Source organism: Hemicordylus capensis, chromosome 2 (assembly GCF_027244095.1).
Source record: "Hemicordylus capensis ecotype Gifberg chromosome 2, rHemCap1.1.pri, whole genome shotgun sequence".
NCBI classification, from domain to species: domain Eukaryota; kingdom Metazoa; phylum Chordata; class Lepidosauria; order Squamata; family Cordylidae; genus Hemicordylus; species Hemicordylus capensis.
Window position 1 is genome coordinate 247627274 of NC_069658.1, and position 26069 is coordinate 247653342.

The following is a 26069-nucleotide window of genomic DNA, read 5'->3' on the forward strand; positions in this document are numbered from 1 at the left end:
AATATCTGAACAGGGCTACAGTCACAGGATGTTCTGCTCTGCAGCTGCCTGTACTGAAAACTAGCAACATGTCCATCATTACAGCAGGGAAATTGTAAAAATGTGAAGTGGGGGCAGTCAGAAAAATTGGGAGGGTGAGAGAAACTATTTTTTTTCTTCAGAAGCCATTTTTCCTGCAAAAATCTTGGAGAGGGGGCAAGAATATGAACTATTTTCTGTGTTAAAATGATGGCTGAAGTGTTTAAGAACATAAGAACAGCCCTGCTGGATCAGGCCCAAGGCCCATCTAGTCCAGCATCCTGTCTTGCACAGTGGCCCACCAGATGCCACTGGAAGCCCACAGGCAGGAGTTGAGGGCATGCCCTCTCTCCTGCTGTTACTCCCCTGCAACTGGTACTCAGAGGCATCCTGCCTTTGTGGCTGGAGGTGGCCTATAGCCTTCTGACTAGTAGCCGTTGATAGACCTCTCCTCCATGAAGTTATCCAAACCCCGCTTAAAGCCATCCAGGTTGTTGGCTGTCACCACATCTTGTGGCAGAGAATTCCACAAGTTGATTATGGTTGTGTGAAAAAAGTACTTCCATTTGCTGGTCCGAAATTTCCCAGCAATCAGTTTCATGGGATGACTCCTGGTTATAGTATTATGGGAGAGGGGGAAGAATTTCTCTCTCTCTACTCCATGCATGATTTTATAGACCTCTATCACATCTCCCCAGAGTCATCTCTTTTCTAAACTAAATAGCCCCAGGTGTTGTAGCCTTGCCTCATAAGAAAGGTGCTCTAGGCCCCTCATCATCTTGGTTGCCCTCTTTGGCACCTTTTCCTGTGAGTACAGGGATCTACAAATTTAGCCTTAGCTCACTGTAGTGTGCCATCGAGTTGGTGTTGATTTCTGGCAACCACAGAGCCCTGAGCTGCTGAGTTCTAGCCCTTCCCCAATTATTCATTTAAACTGGTAGTTCTGAAACTTTGATCCCTAGCAGCATCTCCAGGCAGGCCTGGGGAAAGACCTCCAGTGCAAGCCCTGGGCCTGGGCAGCAGCTGCCCATCCAAGCAGGCAGTACTGGGCTAGAGAGACTAAGAGTCTGCCTTCAGTGTAAGGCAACTTCATGTATTTGGGGGAGGAGCCATAGCATTAGGCTCAGCCTTAGGGTACAGTGCCTAATTCTGGTGTCCCCCTCCTTGTGCTTCCTTTTGGACTGTGAGCACCTTTGGGATAGGGAATGTTACTCCTGCCAACCTGGCAAAAAGCCACCTTTTCAAAGGGCGGCTCTCTTCTATGTAGCAGGCAAAATGCAGGAGTCCCTTATTCAGTACAGCACTGAGTCCCACGTGCTTCTTTTTAAATTCTGAACCCCTTGGGGACGGGGAGCCATTTTATTCCTGACCGCTTTGGAAACTGTGTCGTTGAAAAGCAGTATCTAAATAAGCAGTCCTGTGTTAGCAGGATCGTAATATCAGTAATATATATACGGTATATATATTTCCTAGCAAGCAAGAGGTTGCCGGTTCGAATCCCCGTTGGTATGTTTCCCAGAATATGGGAAACGCCTATATCAGGCAGCAGAGATATAGGAAGATGCTGAAAGGCATCATCTTACACTACACGGGAGATGGCAATGGTAAACCCCTCCTGTATTCTACCAAAGACAACCACAGGGCTCTGTGGTTGCCAGGAGTCAACTCTGACTTTAGGGCACAACTTTACCTATATATATAGTCAGTTCCTGGAACAGTGGTAGAGCTCCTGCTTTGCCTGCATAAAGTCTCAGGTTCAATCCCTGGCATCTCAAGGCATGACTAGGGAAGACCTTGTTTGAGTCACTGCCAGTCAGTGTTGACAATCCTGATCTAGAGGGACCAGGGGTCTGCATCGTGCGATATGTTAAGGTGGGAAAGGGAGGGCGAAAAATGTCATTTGTATTGGGCATTAGCATTCTTGTCAACCACAAAGCGAGCGAAACAAGAATAATATTACTTTATATGCTTATTTAAAACACTGATTATATTATGCCTTTTCACGTTTTTTCGCCAATCCTTTCTCAGCACTGTTTGAAAATTCAAACAGAACAAAACAACAGAACATGAAATCCGCCGTAACTTAAATTTTGTTATTTTGTTTTAAAAGCAGATTTGAAAAACTACAGCTCAACCAGTAAACAGTCACACAAAACGACAAAAGAAAAGTTCCACTGAACTTTGAAAGGTTACATAAGATTTGACATTCTGCTTCTGGGTCCGCATTGTTTCCAAGCCTGGACTTCATAACTCTAGATAAAAGTAAGAGTTAAAGCTGAAGGAGGAGGATTCCTAGATGGGCTGAATGGTAGGTAGGAATGCTGGTTAGTCGCGCAGTAGGTCACTTCCGGCTCCGCCTACCGTGGGAAAGTCGCGTTTGAATTTCCCACGCGGGTTGCCTGCAGCTGGAGGAATCTTTTGGAGAATCAGGTGAGTGCAAAGGGCTTTTTCGATGAAGGGAGACGAAGACTGCAGTCGTAGGGGAGGCAAAACTCAGGAAAAGCAGCAGAGATTTCAAAATAAGCGCCAGAAGCAACATAAAAGAGACAGATCTCGTCACTAAATTCCTGGCACAACTGTAAGACTAAAGAAAAACAAAACCTGTCCCTTTTCATCTCCCACGCCCTCTACAGATCTCGCTTACCAGTTCCCTTTTTGCTTGCGTGCTCCTTATTTCCTTGTCACTGCAGTTGTTACCCGCGTTTGTATATTGGCAAGTTTGTTCCTTGAGATTTTCTGTAGACTCTGTTAATGACTACACTTCCCAGAATGCTAAAGAAGAAAAAAGGAGGTGTGGGGAAGAGAAAGGACCACAGAAATGGAGTAAAGAACATAAACAGAGTTGGCTGTTGTAACTGGTCCTTATCTGGTTTTGTCAGCAACCGGATTAGTAATTTGTGAGTTGCAATAACTTATCTTGTCTTTCCCTCACTGGGAAAGACTGGTTGTGCCTTGAAGTATTTTCTAAATGGAAACTATTCATCTGTTGAACTCCTGCCTACCAGTCTTCAGTTAAAGGAGCCCTTTTGCAAAATCATTCATTCATTCATTCATTCGATTTCTATACCCCTGCTTTATAAAATAGTATGTGGAAAGTGTTCTGCTTGGTCTCTACTTTGGCTGAATCATGCTGTAAGCTACTTTCCACATGATTCATTTACAGTAATTTTTTTTAAATGCTTGAAATAACCAAATACCACTTTACATGGATACAGTAGGGCCGGTCTTTTGTTTCTCTTCAAATTCTATATTCCAAAACCAAGTGCTGCTACTGTCAGAGAAAGTGAAGTATGCCTTGGGCGGGGGAGGAGTTATCAGGAAAGAACCAAAGAGCAAAGGAAAAGGTACTAATAATTAATAATTTGTTTTGTGAAAAATGCCCCAGACATTTAGACTAAACATCTTTCTTATGGGCAGAGGGGTCTCTAAGTAGGGTTGCCATATTCTAGCTTTCCAAATCTGGGTGCCTAATTTTGCATATTATGTAAATTGGCTTGAAAATAATTTTTGAGCAGAATATTGACTGCATGTTTTGCTCCATAACTCTGCTTCTACAAGTGCTAGAGCTTAGCTTTAAAAAGAAAGAAAGAAAGAAAGAAAGCAAAAATCTGGGCTAATATAGGTGGGCTAAGCAATCAGGGTGAGATGCTTGAAGCCTGGGTGAAACCCAGAATTCCAGGGGGCATGGCAACTCTATCTGCAAGTATCTTATTATGATATACCATTTAAAGCAATTCCCTCAAGAATATACAGATCATTACAAAAATGTGCTTCCAAATAAAAACTTTTCGCCTCCCTCGTCCTCCTTTCTCATTGAAAACAATTTATTTACAAAATAAAAAGACAATACCATTTTAAATGGCAAAATAGTAAATAATTTCACTGTTGACAGAAATACCTCAAAGACATCTTGCATTCGAACACAATATTTTAACAAATATTAAAAGTATTGAATACAGAGTTCAACTTCCACTGTCTTACAAGGTAGCATTAAAATATTACAGCATAAACACTACCTTTAATCCTCCTGGTCTAGTATAATTTTGATTCCATTTATCAATAAAACAGGGCTTGACAAATCCCAGGTGCCAGGGAACCATGGCACCTAGAAATTTAACTGTGGCACTTAGGCTAGGTCATACAACAATAACAAATATTTTTATACTGCTTTTCAGCATAAGCTTCTAAAGCAGATTACATAGATAAGATGGATCCCTGTCCCCAAAGGGCTCACAATCTAAAAAATGTGGAGTTGTTTAATAAAATATTTTTGTCCCAGGCAGCCCTGTTTCTGTTCTAAGGATGTCACTTGTCAAGGGGATAAATAAAGAGAAGCCCCTTTATCCACCCCCTCCACAGTGCCTGTCACTAAGTCTGGTAATTTTGTCAAGGGTCCATTGTCTGACTCCCAATATTTTTGGCTGGCTCCTTGAGTCAAAGAAAACTGGCCAAGACCTGATTTAAAAAAAAAAAAAAAAGCATCCAACATTCCAAGAAGAACCACCTATCTTTTGAGTTCATAGAAGCTTTAAATTGAGAGGGTAATTAACCTTGAATTACCAGAGTATTCTTGACAATGGTCTCTTCTCCTACCCCTGCCCACAGGGAGAAGCTTTTCTCACGAGTCTGAAAGGTCAGATTTCTCCCATTAAGGAAGCCCTTCTTGCACTTTTTCAGGAGCCCCTTGACCCGAATGAGGGAAATGGCTGAGAACCAAGGAAGGGAATTTGCCCTGGGTTTCCAGCAGCAAGCTCTGTTAGGGAAGAGAATGAAGGAGGAGGAGGAGGAGGAAGAGAGAGACCTTGAATCAAGAGGAAACCTCCAAGTTATCCAAAGTGGGCACATGAAGGAATTCTGGGAAAGAACCAGGCCAGAGGAAGTTGCCCAAGAACGATATAAAGGGCGGCGGCAGCAGTGGGAAACCCAACTGCAGGAGTTCTTGAACACAGTAGAGTCCCCCCACTTAAGAGGGGGCAATCCACAACTGCTGCCATCCATACCAAGGGACAAATCTACCATTTTTCTGTCCTCTTCTGGGGATGTTGCTGATGTGGGCTGGCAATCTGGAGGGGAGAGGCTGACCCAAGTCCTGCCAGGCCTCAGTGGGCAGATTCAATGGACTGAGAATGACCTCTTGACCAAAGGTGATGCAGACTGCAAGGAAGTGAAGGAAGAGATAGTGGAAGAGGCAGCGGCAGCAGCTGGCCACTTGGATCACCAGCGCCAGCTCTTCAGGCAGTTCTGCTACCGGGAAGGAGATGAGCCTCACGAAGTTTGCCAGAGGCTCCAGGAACTTTGTCATCGGTGGCTGAAGCCGGAGAGACACACCAAAGAGCAGATCTTGGAGCTGGTGATCCTGGAGCAGTTTCTGACCATTCTGCCAAAGGACATCCAGAACTGGGTTCAGGAAAGTGGCCCAGAGACCTGCACCCAGACAGTTGCCTTGGTGGAAAACTTCCTGCTTAAGCAACAAGAGGCAAAGAAGTGGGAAGAGCAGGTAAGAGGTTGGAAGAGCGCAAGCGCTCAGAACAGAGGCTGGTCTGTGTGTATGCGGCCCAATGAGCACCCCTTCAGACCGCAGGTGGGGGAATGCTGATTTTCAGCATTTGACAAATGCTAGCGTCTGGGAATTTAGCTGTGGCGCCTAGACTAGGATATTCAGAGGTAGAGTTATTTAACCAAATCTTTATTTGTCCCTGGCAGCCCTGTTTCTGTTCTAAGGATGTGGCTTGTAGAGGTGATAAAGAGAAGCCCTTTTACCCTCCCCATTCACAGTGTCTGCCACTACGTACAGTCATTTTGCCAAGTGCCCGTTGTCTGACTTCTAAATTTTTGGGCTGCCTCATAGATCCAAAGAAAACTTGCCAAGGCCTGGTGCTTCAGGTACTCCTAGGGCAGTCTGTACATGCTCTGCATAAGCACTAGGAGTCTGGCACAGCCTTGCTTGGGTTCCGTATTTGTGTTGGCGATTGTGGAGACAAGAGACACACACCAAATTCCTTTATGCATTTATTTAGGAGAGATGGAGAAAAGTGTATAATAAAAAGCAATGATGCTGATTAGCCAGCTCACAGTCAAGCTACCCAGAACCAGCATGGGAAAATAAAAGAGGCAGCAGGGAGAGGGATGAGGATGGATTAAGCAGAGTCTGTTTCACATATCATCCCAGGGCTGTTGATGCTTTGATACTTTTGGTCTGCAGCTTCCACAAAAAAGTGGGAGAGGAGAGCTGGTCTTGTGGTAGCAAGCATGACTTGTCCCCTTAGCTAAGCAGGGTCCACCCTGGTTGCATATGAATGGGAGACTAGAAGTGTGAGCACTGAAAAAGATTCCCCTCAGGGGATGGAGCCACTCTGGGAAGAGCATCTAGGACCCAAGTTCCCTCCCTGGCAGCATCCCAAGATAGGGCTGAGAGAGATTCCTGCCTGCAACCTTGGAGAAGCCGCTGCCAGTCTGTGAAGACAATACTGAGCTAGATAGACCAATGGTCTGATTCAGTATAGGGCAGCTTCCTATGTTCCTATGTTGGCCCCTCCGGGGCCCGCAGCTTGGCAAAGTGAGGAGGCTCCGCTTCCCCCTTGCTTCATTTGGGGGTTCTGTCTCTCTGGCCTTTACCTTTCCAGCATTCTCCTGTGTTGCACCCCTTTTCTACATTGTATATCAAAGTCTATCACTCCACAGTCTATCACTTCCCTCTACCAGCTCCAGTGTGCCCCACACAAACAAAAAAACTCATTGTCCTTGAGCAGCAAAAGCCCCTGGTCAGTCTCCTCAGAGTGGTCTTTTTGCCATTCATCAGAAGGAAGGGAGGAAAGTAGGAAGAAAATGGGAGGGTGTGAGCTCCAGGGGAATTCTTAGGATACACATCCGAAGAGCAGTAAAGAGAAGACACTGGCCAGACGGCTCGGAGGTAGTTAGGCAGTCACAGAAGCATGTTCCAGCTGTGTCTCTGACTCACACATCTATAGCCCACAATTCCCCAGCAATATGCTTATCTCTAGCCATAGAGCTTTGTGCAGTTCTGTTCACTTTGGGGTGGGGCAGGGGGGTGTTGAAAAATATGGGCTGCGTCTGGTCCATGACACCTGCTAGTTTTATTATTGTTTATTTACACAGTCAGACAGGTATTATTGATTGGTTTATTATTTATTTATTTATTTATTTATTTATTTATTTATTTATCCCGCTCTTCCTCCAAGGAGCCTAGAGCTGTGTACATTTATTTAACTAACTAACTAACTAACATACATATTTTAATACCGCGCAAAACGTACATCTCTGGGCAGTTTACAACAAAATAAAAACAGAAAGTAAAACATTAGTTTAAAACAAAAACAAGAAATTTAAAACACAACAATTAAAATGTTTTAAAACAATATTCTAAAACAGCATTAAACAATTGAAACAATATTAATTAAAAGCCTGGGTGAACAGATGTGTCTTTAGAGACTTTTAAAAAGCTGTCAGAAATGAGGAGGCACTTATTTCACTCGGGAGCGCATTCCAAAGCCTCAGGGCAGCAGAGGAGAATGCCCATCCCTGAGTGGCCACCAGACGAGCCGGTGGCAAAAGCAGACGGACCTCTCCTGATGATCTCAGTGGGCGGTGGGGTTCATGACGAAGAAGACGTTCTCTTAAAGACCCAGGGCCCAAGCTGTTTAGGGCCTTATAGTTTAAGTATGTAGTGCACCGCTCTGGGCTCCTTGGAGGAAGAGCAGGATATAAATGTAGTAATAATAATAATAATAAATAAATAAACCAACACCTTGTATTTTGCCCGGAAACATATCAGCAGCCAGCGTAGCTCCTTCAATACAGGAGTAATATGGTCTCTCCGAGATGAGTCAGAGACCTGCCTGGCTGCCGCATTCTGGACCAACTGTAGTTTCCGGACTACATACAAGGGCAGCCCCACATAGAGCACCTTGCAGTAATCCAGTCTGGAGGTTACCAGCAGACATACCACTGTTTTGAGGTTGTTCATCTCAAGAAATGGACGCAGCTGGCGAGTATCAGCCGAAGATAATAAAAGGCACATCTGGCCACTGCCTCAACTTGGGACACCAGGGAGAGGCTTGGATCCAGAAGCATCCCTAGACTGCGTACCTGTTCCTTCTGGGGAAGTGCGACCCCATCCAGGACAGGCAGAACAAAATTGTCTCTCGAGTTTCGAGCCTGCACAATGAGTACCTCCGTCTTATCTGGATTCAGTCTCAGTTTGTTATCCCTCAACCAGCCCATCACTGACTCCAGGCAGGCATTTAGGGAGGTTATGTCCTCTCCTGATGATGCTGACAAGGAGAAATAGATTTGAGTGTCATCAGCATACTGATAGCACCCTGCACCAAATCTCCTGATGATCTCCTTGAGCGGTTTCATGTAGATGTTAAACAACTTTGGAGACAATATGGAGCCCGGAGGGACACCATACAAAAGTTCAGAATGTTTTGGATGCTGCCTTGTATGGAGTCAGCCAATTTAGCTCAATATCATCTACACCAGTGTTTCTCAAATTTTTTGGAGTCAAGGACCGCTAAATTCTTCGTGCAGAGTTTCAAGGACCGCTACATTCTTCATGCGCAGTTTCCCGGACCAGCAGTTAGTAAAGGGGTTTCAAGTCTGTCTATCTATCTATCTATCTGTCTATCTGTCTATCAGACTTCTATACTGCCCAAAACTTGCATCTCTGGGCAGTTTAGAATGAAAATAATATAAGCATTAAAATAATTAAATTTGGAATCTTTTGCAAACATGGAATATTAGGGGTTCTTAACCTTGGGTCCCTCAGTTAAACTCCCATAACCCCCAACAACAATGGCATTTTGTCCACCAACGTCTGGGTACCCAAGGTTGAGAACCCCTAAATCTAAAAGCCTGGGTGAACAAATTTGTCTCCAGTATGTCTGGAGTGGAGGTGCTTGTGATTACTCAATGGAGAGGGGATGTTGGGCCATTAGAAAAATTCAAAAGCTACATGGGGCCAATGAAAACAACATACAAGCAAGCCCCACTGATGCAAGAGGGAAACAGCGTTCCCTCTCAAGGCGCCTCGACCACAACAGGCAGCTGGGTTTCAATCAACCAACCTTTGGCTGCAAACAATGAGCATGCAAGAACCAGCAGCCCTTCAAGTGGCGCCCACTGCCATACTTTTTCCTCCATGCCCCCGCATCACATACAGTTTGAAGCTGTAAAGATAGGGAATAAGATAGCTGTAGGAAGATCTCAGCAGCACGTGGAGGCAAGGCACAAGAAGGGTCCCACGCCTCCGTGATACTCTTCCTCTTCCGTGCCATGTGCAAAATTGAGGAAATGAGTGCCTTGATTTCAGTTGGGGGGGGGTTGACTCCCAGTCAGGGACCGGCACTCAACCCTTCGGGGACCGGCAGCGGTCCAGGGACCGGTGGTTGAGAAACACTGATCTACACTGACTGCCAGCAGCTCTCCAGGGTTTCAGGCAGGAGTCTCTCCCAGCCCTACCTGGAGATGCTGCCAGGGATTGAACCTGAGACCTTCTGCATGCAAAGTAGATGTTGAGCTACGGTCCTCCCACTGCTAATCCATTCTGAGTGGGCTATTTACTGCTGTTTCAGATGTCAGCGCCATGCAAAATGGAGGAGGTGAATTCCTCTGAGGCAGAGGGGGCTTCTTCAGCTCCTTGGCAGAGGTCACTTTTCATCATCAAACAGGAGGACGAGGACCATGACGTTGCTTCATTGGGTAAGGATTCCTTAGGCCTCTCAGTCTAAGCAATGGAATATGCCACTCAGTCTAAGTGGGATATGCCACTGTTTCACCTTTTCCTGTTACAAAATCAATAACGTTGGGGAAGATCTAGACTAAATTAGTAGTGACTAAACACAATAGGAAATCAATGAGATAAGTTAGCCGTGACTCACTTCCATCCCATTAATTTCAGTGGGAGTTGGTTATGATTAATTTAGTCTACTCTAGATCCACAGGACTGGGTAGGCAGACACATACCCTCCTCCCTCACTTTTTGCCTGGATTTAAAACCCAGGCTGTCAGCCACCTAATGGCACAGCGGGGAAATGACTTGACTAGGAAGCCAAAGATTTTATTCATTCATTCATTCATTCGATTGCTATACTGCCCTTCCAAAAATGGCTCGGAGCAGTTTACACAGAGAAATAATAAATAAATAAGATGGATGCTTGTCCCCAAAGGGCTCACAATCTAAAAAGAAACATAAAATAGACACCAGCCACAGTCACTGGAGGGGTACTGTGCTGGGGGTGGATAGGGCCAGTTACCCTGCTCAATAAAGAGAAATCAGCTGTGGAGAGCATGCAGGAGATAAACAATGGAACCTTAATGTGCCGGTTTGGATGTACAGTCCCTGCTCACATTTTTGGAAAGGGGATGCGCTGGTAGCATGACTGTCAGGATTTCTGCAGAGAATGTCCCAACAACCTCCCAGCATGGTCTTTTGGTAGCAAGCATGAATTGTTGCCTTTGCTATGCAGGGTCAGCCCTGGCTTGTATTTGATTGGGAGGCTACATGTGTGAGGACTGTAAGATATTTCCTTCAGGGGATGGGGCCACTCTGGGAAGAGCACCTGCCTGCTTGCATGCAGAAGGTTCCTCCCTGGCATCTCCAAGAAAGGGCTGAGAGAGACTCCTGCCTGCAGCCTTGGAGAAGCCACTGCCAGTCTGTGTAGACAATACTGAGCTAGATGGACCATTGGTCTGATTCAGTATATGGCACCTTCCTATATTCATATGAACACACACACACTCTGGTGTTAAAAGATGATGTGGAGGATGTGGGCTAAGGTATTGCCTGGTCCAGCCCATTATAAGCTTCTCTTTAGCCCAGTTCAGACATTATGCTGTGGGAGTGAACAGATATCTGTACACTTGTTCACATGTTTGTGTGAATGACTGTACCTGTGTTCATTTTAAAAGTGAACCTGGATACAGGCCCTTTAAATGCATGGTAGAGATAGGAACCAGATAGTACAGATAGGAAGTGTATTTCTGTACCTGTGTTCAACATAACATGTGAATGACTGTAACTGTGTACACTGTACATTTGTACAAGTGAACATAATGGCTGAATGGGCCACTCATGGTAGAAATCTGTCATTATACCAACAGGTGCTGAGAAGACAGAGGATATGCCACAGAATCAAGCAGGAGATCACAGGGCAGTGGAACTAAGTGAGGTATTGCCAGGAATAATCAAGAGGAACACAAGGGAAGGGACTCCAAGAGCAAGAGAAGGGACTCCTGAGCAAGAGAAGGACTCCAAGAGCCATCAAAAGGGCTGTCTGGAGAAAGAAGGGGACACATTCATTCAGTGTGGGCAGAGCTTTAGCTGGAATCCTGATGTTGCCACACAGACAAGCACCCATCCAGGAGAGAAGCCATTCAGATGCTCAGCTTGTGGGAAAAGCTTTAGCCGTCGCTCGAACCTCATTATACATCAGAGAACACATACGGGAGAGAGGCCATACAAGTGTCCGAACTGTGAGAAAAGCTTCAGCCACCGCTCCAACCTCAGCGCCCACGAAACGGTCCACACGGGAGAGAAGCCGTACAAGTGCGCCGACTGTGAGAAGAGCTTCAGCCATCAGTCGCACCTCATTACACACCGAAGGATCCACACGGGAGAGAAGCCGCATAAATGCTCGGACTGTGGGAAAAGCTTCAGCAACCCGTCGCACCTGAAGGCGCACAAGCGGATCCACACAGGGGAGAGACCGTACACGTGCTCAGAGTGTGGGAAAAGCTTTAACCAGAGGTCCATTCTGATAGTCCATGCCAGGACCCACACGGGTATCAAACCATACACATGCCCAACTTGTGGGAAAAGTTTTAGTCAGAGTGCAAACCTTACCGCGCATGAAAGGATCCATGCAATGCAGGCCTTCCAACGCACAATAAATCCCTCAGAAGAGAGGAACTACATGAATGCCCCCAAAGTTAGGACATCTTCTGTTGGAGAACGGATTTAGCAGAGCTTCAAAGAGAATTGGTGTGTTTTTGTATAGATTGTTAGTTGGACGGCAAGTGTTTAAAGCTGGTAATAAAACTTTAACTAAAACTGGAGGCTGTGTGCACTCTGCCCTACAATACTGACTCCTGTGACTTGTATTGGTTATGTAAATGACATACCTAACTTTAAGCTGTGGAACAGTCTGCCTCATGCTGAGGTGGGCTTCCCTTCATTGGAGGTTTATGAACAGGCTGAATCACCATTTGTCACATATACGGTAGCACAGTGATCTTTACTATCTTTCAAGAAGTGGCCACTTTGGCAAAAAAAAAAACACTTCAGTGTGAGAGCCATTTCTCTGTGCTGACCTCCACACAACAGTACTCTGCTTGTCTCAGTGCTGGGAGCCCCCTGTAAGAGAGATGGGGCCCTCTCTTAAGAGCTTTATGGGGAAAGCACTGGGAAAGAGAGCAGTCTTCCCAGCACTCTGTGCACCAGTGTTACCTGTAGCAGGGATTTCTAGGTGGCCTTTGGGGATTATGGGAGTTGTAGTCAACATCTGGGAATCCCTGTTACAGGGAACACTGCTGCTCACACCTTCTAAGAGGGTGCAAGGGCTCTGTTTCCCTTAAAGGAGCCCCACCGGCACTGGGCCAAGGGCAGCTCTGCAGAGTGGGAGGGCCAGGGGGGCTGTGCAGAGTGTTCAGCTTCAGCCAAAGCTTTGCACAGGCCCAGTAAACAAGTAGTCAGGGAGCTGCACTTAGAGGTCCGATGGGAGCCGATACTAGCATATGTTCCTCTAGGGATGCTGCACCATAGCAGGTTCCGTCACTGAACAGGAGTTTGCACAAGACCTCTGAGCTCTCTTCCAACTCTTAACAGGGAGGAGAGCTGGCCTTGTGGTAGCAAGTATGAATTGTCCCTTTTGCTAAGCAGGCTCTGCCCTGGTTTGCATTTGAATGAGAGACATGCGTGAGCACTGTAACATATTCATAAATGTAACATAAATGTGAACGCACCCTACTGACAATGCAGTGACACTGATGTGGAAACACAGGCAATCTGGAGGGGCACTGAGAAACATAAGAATAGCCCTGCTGGATCAGGCCCAAGGATGCCCATCTAGTCCAGCATCCTGTTTCACACAGTGGCCCACCAGGTGCCACTGGAAGCCACAGGCAGGAGTTGAGGGCATGCCCTCTCTCCTGCTGCTACTTAGAGGATACGGTGTGAGTACGTTGCAGCATGTAATCTGGAAAACGCCCTGGCGAATGCAAGCAACCTTACACTCAAAGTGCTGTGCAAATGTGTCAAAGCATGCTACCAAGGGCTCTAATACATCTTGCCTGGGGTCAGATTTCAAAAGGCCCCGCACCACCCAGAAAGGTCCCGCTGGATGACATTGAGAGAATGCAATGGTGTGGCAGAGAAATCGTCTGGCTGGGAAAGAACCTCAGAAAAAAAATGCTACTGTTATTTATATACTCCTTTTCAACAAAAAGCTCACAAAGTGGTTTATTTTAAAAAAGAATAAAAATAAGATGGCTTCCTGTCCCCAAAGGGCTTGCAATAAAACAAACAAACCAGCAGGCATCCACAATATCTTCCATATCTCTCTCTGACCCAAGTCTTTAACATGATGTCATCACACTGTCACAATGATATTAGGTGGGGCAATAAAGTGGGGCAATGCACAGCATAATGACATCGGATCACCCATTGTGTTAAATTAGAGGTTTGTTGAGCAGGGAAAGGCACGCTATGTCTCTTAGAACATCCGTTTTGACCCTAATTACAAGAGGGGGGAAAGACCTTGAGGTTGTGCACATGAGCAGCCCATCCCAGGATTGGATCAAGGCCAATCCTGGTGCTGCCTCCACCACAAGCCCAACTTTTAACCCCTGGCCCTTATCCGGCTTTAGAGGGCACGAGCACACCCTTAACCTGAGCCGGGGTCGTGTGTGTGTGTTTGGGCTGCACGTGTGTGTGTGCTCAGGCAACTCAGGAGCAGGCCTTCTCTGCGGTTGCTCCTGGGCTCTGGAATGCCCTCCTTATAACCATTGGTGATGGCATCTTTTTAGTCTGGCTTTTAGTAACCTGTGAATGTTTTAAATTGTTGTCTTAATGGTTGTTTTATCTTGCCTTTAGTGTATGTACTTTTGTGAACCACCCCTAGAGCCTTCGGAGTCAGGCAGTATATAAATTAAATAAATAAAATAAGAAGGGCTGCCTACCTTATTGTCATCTGCACATGGAAGATGAGAGTTAAGACCACAGGAGAACCAGGGACATAGTCACCAATGGATGTGGGGGGATGACGACAAATGTCCCTGGGCCATCAGGGTCTGGGAGCTGCTATGGTGCCCTCTCCCCCACTCCCCCAAGGTACCCCTTACCAACCTCCTGCACCCAGCTAGCTCCCGAAGCACTTGCCAGTGTGGAATTCAAGCTGTGGCCCCTTGCCTCCTCCCAGCCCACACTTGGCCAGCTTGCTGGATGCTTTCTTTCTCACGCTCACAAGCAGTGGTGTAGCTGTAATTGAGCAAAAGGGTTCAAAGAACCCGGGCCCCCAGCTCCTGGGGGCCCTCAGCTCCACCCTGCCCTGTTTTCATGATCCCCCTCCCTCTGAGGGGCCACCAGAGAGAGGGGTGGACACAGGCCCCCTCTCCCCTAACGACACCCCTGCTCACAAGGGTGAGAAAGAAAGCATCCAGCCAGCAAATGAAATGCCAGCTGGGAGGAGGTGAGGGATTGCATGTCCCCACTCCAATTTCTGGCCACATACATGTGTGTGGCATCAACACGGAGGTCGGACTCAGTATTAGACAGCTTCCCATGTCCCTATAGTTTTCACTGTTTGAGACCCAGTTTTGCTGACCCAAATATACTTTTGCTTTCCCCTTGGTCCCAGTTTCAATTATGTCAAAAATACAAAGCTATTGCCGGGGATGCCCCTTGTGGTTTGCTGAAAATCCACTGAGTAACTTTGGTGTTACAAGGTTCCAAAGTCCTCATTTTAAATTAAATCTGATGCTTGCAGGGCTGGCTTGGTGAGGGAACTATCTTAACATGACCAGAGTTTTTGTGGACAGCTCATCCAGTGCTTTTGAGTGAGATGACCAAGAACATAGCTTGCCATTTTGCAACAGGAGAGGAGAAATTGCCAATGGGCTTTGGGTGGCTCACCCGGCTCACCCCAGTCTCCTTACCTGAATTGGGGTCACACTCCAAGATTGCCACTTCATCCAAAACCAGACCGTCTGGCACCCATAGTTCTTTTCCTTGCTTCAGCTGAGAGGTGAGGTCAGGTTTAGGGACTGGAGATCCCACATGGGAAATGGGGGGGGGGGAACGGTGCATCAGGAGGAATCCCATCACACATCATAAAACATCCCCAACTCACAGACATGCAAGGCCCTTTCTGCAGGAGGAGGAGAGGATCCACAATGACACTGCTCCATTGCCAACACAAATCTTTTGGACAGAGAAGACTCCCTTCACTGTATGTATGGGGAAGCCCTTTATTCTAAACTGGAGAGGGAGTTAGGTAGCTTGGGAGCTACTGTTAGCTTCCAGGCTTATCTGAAGCAGGTGTTTGCTCATCCTGCCCTTCCTTCCAGCAAATACTGCAGATCTGATTGGCTGCTTGTACCATTTTGAATCTTTGGCTCATTGGCATGCCTGTACCATTTTGAACCTCTTCCTCTTCCCAAGTGATCAAGGTTGCTTTTAGGGATGTGCACGAACCTGTTCAGAGGCCCTTTTATGGGCCTCCGAACAGGTTTGAACACTGGGTGGGTTCAAGGTTCAAGGGCAGGGGGGTGTCTCGCTTTAAGGGTGGGGGAGGGTGCACTTACCCCTCCCCCTACTTTCCCCCCACCGGTGCTTGGTTTTGGTAAAAGCCTTTGGAGCGGCAGTGTACCTCCCTGCTGCCTCTTCCTCCTCTTTGGCCAGAAGTGGCCGGAAGTATCAGGTGAGCGTGTGCACCTCCCTGCTGCCACGAAGTCTTTTACCAAAACTGAGCACTGGCAGGAGGTGGGATAAGTGCACCCTCCTCCCGCCCTTAAAGCGAGACCTCCCACCCTCTCTAGCCATCCCCACCCAGTTCCTTGCACATCCCTAGTTGCTTTTACTTTCTCATCATTTATCACATTTCTTTTTCAAACAAATATTTGTTTGTTTTGCATTTATATCCCACTCTTCCTCCAAGGAGCCCAGAGCGGTGTACATGGCTATGTTTATCCTCACAACAACCCTGATAGGATAGGCTGAGAGATACATGACTGGCCCAGAGTCATCCCGTGAGTTTCATGGCTGAATTGGGATTTGAACTCAGGTCTCCCTGGTCCTACCTAGTCCAGCACTCTAACCACTACACCATAAAGCAGTGTCTGTTGCTCTCCTCCTGCTCTACAGCAAAATTCCCCAGGAAGCTTTACACACAGGGCTTCTACCCCAAATCTCCTTCAGGAGAGTGTGTGTGCGTTCACACACCAGCCAAACGTACCCCAAAGTCCCTTCAAGATCCTTGGAAGGCACTCCACACACAAGTCGGGCTTTGTTTTGAGAATTCTAGCTTACCTTGAGGTATTTCCTGTTTTTTAAAATGCTGGTTTTACACTACCTTTTCTGAAAACACTGGAGTAAATAGGGAGAGGCACTGATGTAGAAGGATGCTCTCTTTAGAAATGCCGATGTCGCTCTTTAGTAATCTCTCTCCCCCCCGCCCCCCACTGGCTAGAAGGAAAACTTTTGCATCAAAAGCAAATCGGAGAGCAGAGGGGAGGGGCCACCTCCCTCAAGGCTGCGAGTGTACTTCGAAGTGGCTTCGCTCAACATTTACCCCGCAGCATGAAGCCTAACCTACTTCACAGGGTTGTTGTGGAAGAGAAACTCAAGTATGTAGTACACCGCTCTGGGCTCCTTGAAGGAAGAACGGGGTATAAATGTAATAATAATAATAATAATAATAATAATAATAATAATAATAATAATAATTGATGATGATGTGCGAATAACTCCCTGGAGATTCAAGGAGTTGGATGTTAAAATACCTTATTCTGTAGGTGTTAATCTTTGTACAAGCTGCCTTATTGCAACTTGCTCCACTGCAAAACCACCATTTTCTGGCACCCGAAGCTTCTTTCCTGTGCTGGTAGCTCCCAGAGCTCTGGAGAGGTGGGGGATAGGAAGTGAAAGGTAAAGTGTGCCATCGGGTCGATGTCGAGGTAGCTCCCGCTTAAAATCTGCCCACCCCTGTTAAATCCCCATGCAGCTCCCTGGGCAACGGGAGCAAGTCAGTCTGCCTCAGCCTAACCCTTCCCCACAGGGTTGTTGTGAGGACAGAAAGGAGATCTCCCATGTACATCATTCCTTGGAGAAAGGACAGGATGTCTATGTAAATAAGAATCCAATCTGGGTTTTATTATTAGTAATCAGTTTGTTATGTACCACTGAGAGACCTTAAAGGCCAAGTTGAAGACAGATCTTCCTGGAGAGAATCTATCTATGTGGTCGCTAAGAGTTGACACCGACTTGATGGCACTTAATCAATCAGTCAATCAATCAGTTTGTTAAAAGGCTCTGCCTGAGGCAACTGGACAGCCCTCCACAGCGAGGCCCTTCCTCCTTGGCCCTGGAGTAAAGGGATGATGCTGGAATGCCAGATGAGATGGCAAAAAGAGAAATACCAACGGCACTACCAAAGTCAAACTGCCCTATTTATTCTTCAGCACCAGCAAGTTTTTTTGGGGGGATTGCCTCAGGGAAGGCACCACCCCTCACCTTAACCTGCCTTGGAGGAACAGCCTTGAGAAGCCAAAGAGAGATGGATATGCCACAACCCTCCTTTACTCTCCCAGTAAGAGGAAGAAGAAACTGGATTTATTTTATTTTATTATTTTACATTTTATATCCCGCTCTTCCTCCAAGGAGCCCAGAGCGGTGTACTACTACATACTTAAGTTTCTCCTCACAACAACCCTGTGAAGTAGGTTAGGCTGAGAGAGAAGTGACTGGCCCAGAGTCACCCAGCAAGTCTCGTGGCTGAATGGGGATTTGAACTCGGGTCTCCCCGGTCCTAGTCCAGCACTCTGGCCACTACACCATGCTGGCTCCCAGTAAGAGGAAGAAGAAACTGAATTGCAGTTTCCAAAATTAAATAAGGCTTTTTTTAGTAAACCTCCTCCTGAAAAGAGGGACTAGGCGAAAGCTAACGAATGATTTGGCCGCTTAATATGATGAAACTCTCTCGGCTCACCTCCCCCACCCCCAGTGAGGAAGAGGGCTCCTTACCCAGTGAGGCCATGTTCCCATGGTTCTCCAGCATGACCTCCTTGTATAAGGCTCTTTGGTTTGGAGTCAGCAGGCCCCACACCTCTGTGGAGAAATGCACGGCGGCCACCTCCTCAAAGGTCACTCCCGTCTGAAAGAAGAGAAGAGCCCTCCCTCCATCTCCACACTACCTCAGAAACCCTCTCAGCAGCTCAGGCAGAGGTCTGACCTTCACACAAAGACGAATGGAGAAGGATGAGGGGATATGCAGTGTGACAGAAGTGGTCTTGGCTCCGGTATTGAAGCTCTCCAAGTTTATGAACGGAGGGACTCTGACATCCATGCTGAGACTTTCTGTTCTGGGGCAGCCCAGCACTTTGTGGTCACCGTGACGACTGTGGAGCTATCCCAAAAGATCTAAGCCCTACTACTCATGTGGCATCAGGGGGATAGCAACAGGACGGCAAATAGGAACAGTGTCCCCCAAATAATTGTTGGAAGTGAAGGACTCTGCTCTGTCTCATGCCTCAATGACAGAGGGGGACAGATTAGTGAGTCAGAGGGCTAGAGGAGTCAGGGGCGTAATGATGGGGGGGCAGGCAGGGCACGTGCCCTGGGCGCCACTTGCTAGGGGGTGTCAAAAAGTACCCCCGCCAATCCCCTGCCTTTTTAGGGAAATTTTTTTTGTGATTTTTTTTTTTGAGTGTGCACTGACTGCAGCAGTCTGCATTAAGAGCAGTCCCCCTCCCCTCCCCCTCCCCTGTCCTGGCGCTGGCGCCCCCCCCCCCGATTGCTCAGCTCCTCCGGCGCTGCACTGGGCGCCGCATTTGCTGTTTGCAGTGCCTGCTTGCTTTGCAGCTTCACAGACTTCTTCGTCAATTTACTCGACACTCTGAGAGAGTCCGCTGACATCACACATGCTCAGTCGCCACCCCGCCCTGCCACCAGTTGCGCATGCGTGTCGGGAGAATACGCCGCGCATGCGTGTCTGGCCTAGAGCTTGCCGCCTGCACGTGCTGTCTGGACAAGGAAGAGCGGACTGGGAGGACAGTCGGAGGAAGGATTCAGCCAGCCAGCATCAAGGACGGAGGAGGGAGGAAAGTTAACAATAGGTGTGTGTTGTGTGTGATCTGAACTTATCCTCTAGTCTCTGCCCAGCCTCGCTAAAGGCTGAAGGGGAAAGGGCGGCGGGGGGACGGACCGCGGACGACGAAAAAAAAGCAATTATTTTATAAGCAATCTTTTATTCAATTAATGTACATATATCTAAGATCTTTGTGTTGCTGCAACTTTTACTTGATCCGATCAAGTAAAATCCGCAAACCATCCATGCCCCCCCCCCCCCGCTTTTCCTTTTTCTAGAGAGCCTGCTTCCCTCAGAACTGGAGCTGGCGGGGCGGGGAAGAGCAGGGAGGAAGAAGGGAGAGTGTGTGTGTATATATACACACACACTGCTCTCCCTCTCGGCCAAGTTAGTTAGGGATCCTCTCCAAATGCCTCCCTTCCTCCCTGCTCTTCCCCGCACCAGCCCCAGTTCTGAGGGAAGACGAGGGCTCTCTAAAAAAGGAAAAGGCTGCCCCGCACCTCCTCTTCGTTCTCCAGAGCCTTCGAAGTGACTCTAGCTGGTGTCAAGGGGCGCAGAGTGCACGTGAAGCGCCCCCTCTTTTTTGCGCCCCAGAGTTGAAAACAGGCAGGAGAAAAGAAAAGAAAAACCAATGGGTTGGAATAGCCTGCCAGGAATTAACCCCTTTGAGGGACCCCAGTTCTGCCAGTCGCTGCGGCAGGAGGAGGCAGAGGCCAGAATTCCTTTCGTCCTGGAAAAAAGAATAGAGGAATAAAACAAGGACTCCTAGGCTAATGAGGAAGAGGGCATTAAAAAGACTAAATATGGTGGAATGGAATTTGGGGCCATGGTCCTTTGCTTTGCTATCTTAATATGTGTGTGCATGTGTATTATGTGTGTTGGGAGAATTTCTATAAGAATATCAAAGATATGTTCTGTCTGGTGGTGTTTGGTTGCCAGACAGGTGCTTCTTGGACGCTCACAGGCAGGGCATGAAAACCACAGCTCTACCACTATACCTGGTGTTCAGATATACTACCTTTCTACATGGAGGTTCCCCTAAACTACTGTGGTTAAGAACTGCTGTCGCTAGACCTCTCTGTCTCCCTGAATTCTGCTAATCTCATTTTAAGCCCATCTAAAACCAAGTGTCAAATCTTGTGGCAGTGAATTTTGTAAGATAATTGCAGGTTGTAAGAAGCATTACTTTTATACTGGCTGCGTAGAAATATCAACCCCCTTAAGGACTGACTGATCCGGGTGTTTTTAGCATGCAGGGTTTAAAAATCTGTTTGGGCTGGAATCCATCTGCAAAACAGATGTAAAACCTCCATTGCCCAAAATGTATACTCAGTATATCTTTTGCACTAAGCATATTCATACATGACACACAACATTCATGAGAGAGGCTCAGCACTTTACAGGTGTAAACAGAAGGAGTTGCAGATGTCTTCCAGTCTCACCAATTGCATGCTCTGATCTAGTGCTATTTGCATGGGAAACGTGTATTGCGTGTTTTTACAGCTTTATGTGATTGCTATTGTACTGATGGGGGGGGCACAATTTCAGTGCTTGCCCTGGGCGCCGTTTTCCCTAGTTACGCCTCTGAGAGGAGTCAAGACATTGGTCATTCCTCCTCTCTACTGCTCTGACACTATCCCTATATGTAGATTGCTACTCTCACGGACTTCCTGCCTGCCTCCCCCTCCTTCCTTCCTCCTTCTTCTCCCTATCACACACGCTTGCCTCTCTCTCTGCACCATGTGTGCATAGATGCAGAAACCATCCTTCTGCATCTAGCTAGCTAGCTAGATTAGAGATCCTGTCTCTCCACTTTCCTATCTGGAATGGAGTTCTCCAATAAAGACTCCTCATATTGACTTGAAACTATGAACTGGCTCCAAGTTTATTTTGGCTCTTAGCAGACACGCATGCCTGTGCAGACTCCGCTGTGTTTTGCCTCTGTGCACTCTGCTGTAATAGAAGGGTATCTCTTATCAGAGATAATTCCCAACAGTAGCAATCACCACCACCACCACCACCATTATTTTCATCCTGAAATTCCTAACATTTCTGTAATGTCGTTGTTTCTCTTCCAGACTATTCCCATAATTAATACTTTAACTTGTTTTAAGCAATGGCAGAAGGACATAACTAAATTTGTTTGGCAAGGGAAAAGACCAAGAATCGATGTTAAAAACTTAACAGATGCAAAAGAAAGAGGTGGTCTTACCCTACCAGACTTAAGGTTGTATTTTGATGCTGTTTGTTTGACGTGGTTAAAAGAATGGATAACATTAAGAAATTCTAGAATACTTGATCTGGAGGGATTTGACAGAAGATTTGGATGGCACTCCTATTTGTGGTATGACAAAAGTAAAGTACATAAAGATTTCCTTAACCGCTATATAAGAAGGAGTTTAATGAGAGTTTGGGTAAAATATAAAAAATGGTTGGAACCTAAAACTCCACTATGGTTATCTCCGATTGAAGCTTTAGTACGTAAAGAGGTAAATATGCAATTGCAATGGGGTACTTATAGGGATTTGTTATGTTTTCAAGAAAAGGATTGTAAGTTAAAAAGTTTAATTGAAGTACAAAATTGGGTCAGTAATTGGTTTCAGTACCATCAGTTAAATGAAGTTTATAAGAAAGATCTTAACGTTGGATTTGAGGATCAGATGTCGAGATTTGAGAAGGAGCTGTGTGAAAATGACGAAAAATTAGTCTCCAAAATGTACAAGCTCTTGCTTATGGAGGAGACAAGAGATGAAGTGGTTAAAACGACTATGGTAAAATGGGCTCAAGATGTGGGTTATAATATAGAAATGGCAGCCTGGGAAAAATTATGGAAAACTGATTTAAAGTTCACTGAATGTTATGTTTTAAAAGAAAATTATTATAAAATGATGTATAGGTAGTATTTTATGCCTAAAAATTGACATTAATGTATAAAAGTGTTTCAAACAAATGCTGGAAATGTGGACACTCTGAAGGAACTTTTTTTCATATGTGGTGGTCTTGTAGGAAGGCTAAGGCCTTTTGGGACATGATATATAATGAGTTAAAGAAAAAATTTTAAATGACATTTCCTAAGAAGCCAGAATCCTTCCTGCTGGGAATAACACAAGGAGTGTTTTCTGCAACCAATTTAACATTCTTTATGTATGCTACTACGGCGGCCAGAATAATATATGCGCAGAAATGGAAGAGTAATGAACTGCCTTCAAAAGAAGATTGGCTGATAAAAATTTTGGAATATGCGGAGATGGCAAAACTCACAGCACTGATAAGAGATCAAAATGTGGAATGTTTTAAAGAAGTTTGGAAACCATTTTTATTATACTTAAAGAACTATTTCCCTAATATTAATTTTACAATAGGGTTTGAAATTTAGTAATAATAGCCGGTTGGGTAGATCAATATCGAGTTTGTAAGGTTTAAGATATATGTTTTGAATTACTATTATAGCAAGGGTTAATTCTATAGTTGGTGATTCACGAGGAGGTGTGAGTGGGAAGTCAATATTTGTTTAATGTGATGTAAATGTTAAGATACTGTTAAAATCAATAAAAATTTAAACATGGGGAGGGGAAAAAACATTTCTGTAATGTCCTCCCTATGCAAAACTCTGGTCCGAATCCAGCAGAGTCCACTCCTGCGCTGAGAAATGCACAGCCACCTCCTGAAAGGCCACTGCCATTTGTCAGGAGAGAAAGGCCCTCCTTCAGTCTCTGTGACCTCAGGAACCTCAGTAGCTCAGTTGGAGGCCTGGCCTACACACGCACAACCACACGTCAAGAATGAGGTAGTAAAGCGAGCAGCTACAGGGAGCCACAGAGATCTGAGATAGAATGGCCCCCTCATTATGCTCTCCCTATACTTTGCAGCTTCAAATGGGAATCTGAAGCAAGAGTTGTGTGTAACTCCTGCAGTTTTTATTTGTTTGGTTGTTTGCATGGCTTCACATCCAGCATGACAAAGAATTCTGGAGGGCTCAAAGGCTTTTGTGTAATTTTGTTGTGTCTAGTTACAAAGGTATTGTCCAAATTGGTCTTTGGGATTTTTTTCTAATGAGCCAACATGGTCTCTTGGCATTCTCCTTCACTTTCCCAATCTCTAGGAGAAGGATCACCAACCTGAGGCACTCCAGCTGTTGCTAGACCACAACACCCAAGTGTTTTCCAGATTATACACTGTAAAGTACTCACACCACATCCTCTAAGTGCCCCTCCAAATTGCCTGTGTTTCCACATTGCTAAGTTGTCAGCAGGGTGCATTCACATTTTCCATGCCTTAATTCGAATTTTAATGATGCGTTTTTGCCCTAGGCCATTTGTAAATGCACTGCAGGAAAGTAGCTGTATTTTTTCCATTCTAAGAAGCCTTGCCCCGCATTTTATTCATTGTAGCATTTTGCAGTGTGGACTCAGCTTGGCTGTCCCTGTTCTAGGAGATCTTGGAGATCTCTCTAGCAGGGGTGTAGAGCATCACCTACTAGTAGATCCCAGACTCATTTACAGTATCTGATTTGCTAGCCAAATGGGAAGGGAGAATGGCACACCAGTTGTCAGTCTCTGTTGTCCTGCTGCTTTATTCCAGTCTTGCTGGTAAGAAGGCTTGCTTTGCTAATTGTGAAAGAGAGAGGGTGGGTAGTGAAATGGAGCTGCTGGACAGAGCTTCTGTGCAGAGTGGCAGGTGTGGGGGAGGACCAGCAGTGCAGGGGGGGAGTGTGTTCAGGGGGGGGAGTGTTCGGGGGGGGAGTGTGCAGGGGGGGAGTGTGTTCAGGGGGGGGGAGTGTGCAGGGGGGGAGTGTGTTCTTAGCTCTATGGCCAAAATCAAATGGTAGGGTTGAACTTGTGCTCAATTCCATAGTTCCAGGGGCATTCCTAGGAGGAACAGCTCATCCGACCAAGTGGGAGGAGGGGGGTGGCAGCAAAGGAGGCATAGCTGCCTTTCTTCCTAGCAGCTCCATTTCAGGGGCATCGCTATAATTGAGCGAAGGGGTTCAAAGTGTTGGAAATTCTCTGTGGTGAGAGAATCCCTTTCTCATTATAGCAGAGTGCAACAGAGGCACGACACAGCAGTAGTTTAGTTAAGCATGCGTGTTTGCTGAGAGTAAAGTAACTTGGAGCCAATTCATAGTTTCAAATCAATATATAAGGCATTTATTAAGGAACTCAATTCTAGATAGGAAAGTGAGGAGTTAGGATCTCTAATCTATCTATCTAGCTGGATGCAGATGGATTCTGCATCCTCTCTGCACACATGGTGCAGGGAGAGAGGCTTGCCATGTTGCAAGGTAGAAGGCCAGGTAGGAAGAGGAGAATGAGGAAGGAAGTTTGAATCCCCTAAGAGTAGCAATCTACATTTCAAAGGGATAGCATCAGAGCAGTGGAGAAGGGATGACCAATGTCTTGACCCTCTAGCCCTCTGACTTACTAGTCTGTCCTCCACTGTCTGAGACAAAGAGACAGCACAAATTCCTTTAACTTCCAACACAAAAAACCTGGGCCCACCAGCTCCTGAGGGCCTCCAGCTCCACCCCTCCCTATTTTCTCCATGATTTCCCTCACTCCGAAGGGCCACCAGAGAGATGGACGAACACGGGCCCCTTCTCTCCTAGTGATACCCTTGCCCCATTTGCTCCTTTCTCCCCCATCTTGCCCCATCCCAGTGTTAATGAGAACTGCACTGCTTGCAGGCTGGCTATTCATCAGGTAGAGCACTGTGGCTGGTTAATCATTGGAACAAGCCACTCCTGGTTCCTAGGTACTTAAAAGATCTCGGCCCTGGGCCCATGGCCCCGCTTTTGATAATTAAACTCAATCTTGCCCCCCCGCCCCACATAATAATTAATCCTCACATTCCCCCAAAGGGAAACTGGTGGAGATAGATACCATATTGGGGGCTGAAACATCGGTTTTTGTCCCCAGCACAACACCCTTTAAGCGGGAGACAGAGGTGAGAAGTGATCATTCATTGTTGCTGGAGCAGCAGCAGAGACAACCAGCTGCCCCCGAAATTGAGTAGGCTGCAGCGTCTGGGGCTTTTTAGTATGGAAAAGAGGCAACTATGGGGAAATATGATAGAGGTATATAACACTATGCATGGAGTAGAGAGAGTGGGCAGAGAGCAATTTTTTCCCTCTCTCACAACACTAGAACCAGGAGTCATCCCATGAAAATGAATGCTGGGAAATTTAGGACTGACAAAATGAAGTATTTTTTTAACACAGCGCATAATTAATCTATGGAATTATCTGCCATGAGATGTGGTGACAGCCACTAGCTTGGATGGCTTTAAAAGGGGCTTAGACAAACTCATGGAGGACAAGTCTATCAATGGCGACTAATCTAGTGGTAATGAGCCACTTTCAACCTCAGAGGAAAGATGCCTCTAAATACCAGTTGCAGGGGAGTAACAGCAGGAGAGAGGGCATGGCCTCACCTCTTGCCTGTGGGCTTCTCAGGGGCATCTGGTGGGCCACTGTGTGAAGCAGGATGCTGGACTGGATGGGTCTTGGGAGTAATCCAGCAGGGCTGTTATTCTGTTCTTATGAGAAGGATGTGGCTGATTAGATTTAGGGCTCTGAGCCATCATTGGGGGCCCTAGTCCCATGAGTCAGCCCCTAATGACACCTCATCTTAGTTCTGGCTGTGCATCTTTCCCGTAACAGGAAAAGAAGCAGTCGGGGGGTGGGGGTGGGGCAGCATCCAGAATAAGTTAGTTGTAGCTGAACACCACTGAAAT

The 26069-nt window shown here is 46.4% G+C and overlaps 1 protein-coding gene and 1 long non-coding RNA gene across 7 annotated transcripts; one reads left to right on the top strand and one right to left on the bottom strand.

The window, feature by feature from the left end:
- Nucleotides 1–1700: 1700 nt before the first annotated feature.
- On the bottom strand, nt 1701–18477 carry LOC128342722 (uncharacterized). The gene is made up of 4 exons (XR_008315131.1): nt 18275–18477; nt 17035–17150; nt 15190–15297; nt 1701–2790 (listed from the first exon to the last, which is right to left on the bottom strand). It is a non-coding gene; the product is annotated as an uncharacterized LOC128342722 (long non-coding RNA).
- On the top strand, nt 2299–12119 carry LOC128342624 (zinc finger and SCAN domain-containing protein 31-like). 6 transcript variants are annotated; one of them, XM_053290175.1, is made up of 4 exons: nt 2299–2448; nt 4696–5515; nt 9612–9738; nt 11140–12119. In XM_053290175.1, exons 2-4 carry the CDS (start codon nt 4712–4714, stop codon nt 11997–11999), a joined length of 1791 nt encoding a protein of 596 aa, XP_053146150.1. In that variant the 5' UTR covers nt 2299–2448; nt 4696–4711; the 3' UTR covers nt 12000–12119. The 6 variants fall into 6 exon arrangements, with proteins under 6 accessions (XP_053146150.1, XP_053146151.1, XP_053146154.1 ...); XM_053290176.1 differs by having other exon boundaries at nt 2302–2448; nt 4624–5515; XM_053290179.1 differs by lacking the exon at nt 2299–2448 and adding an exon at nt 2467–2596.
- Nucleotides 18478–26069: the final 7592 nt, after the last annotated feature.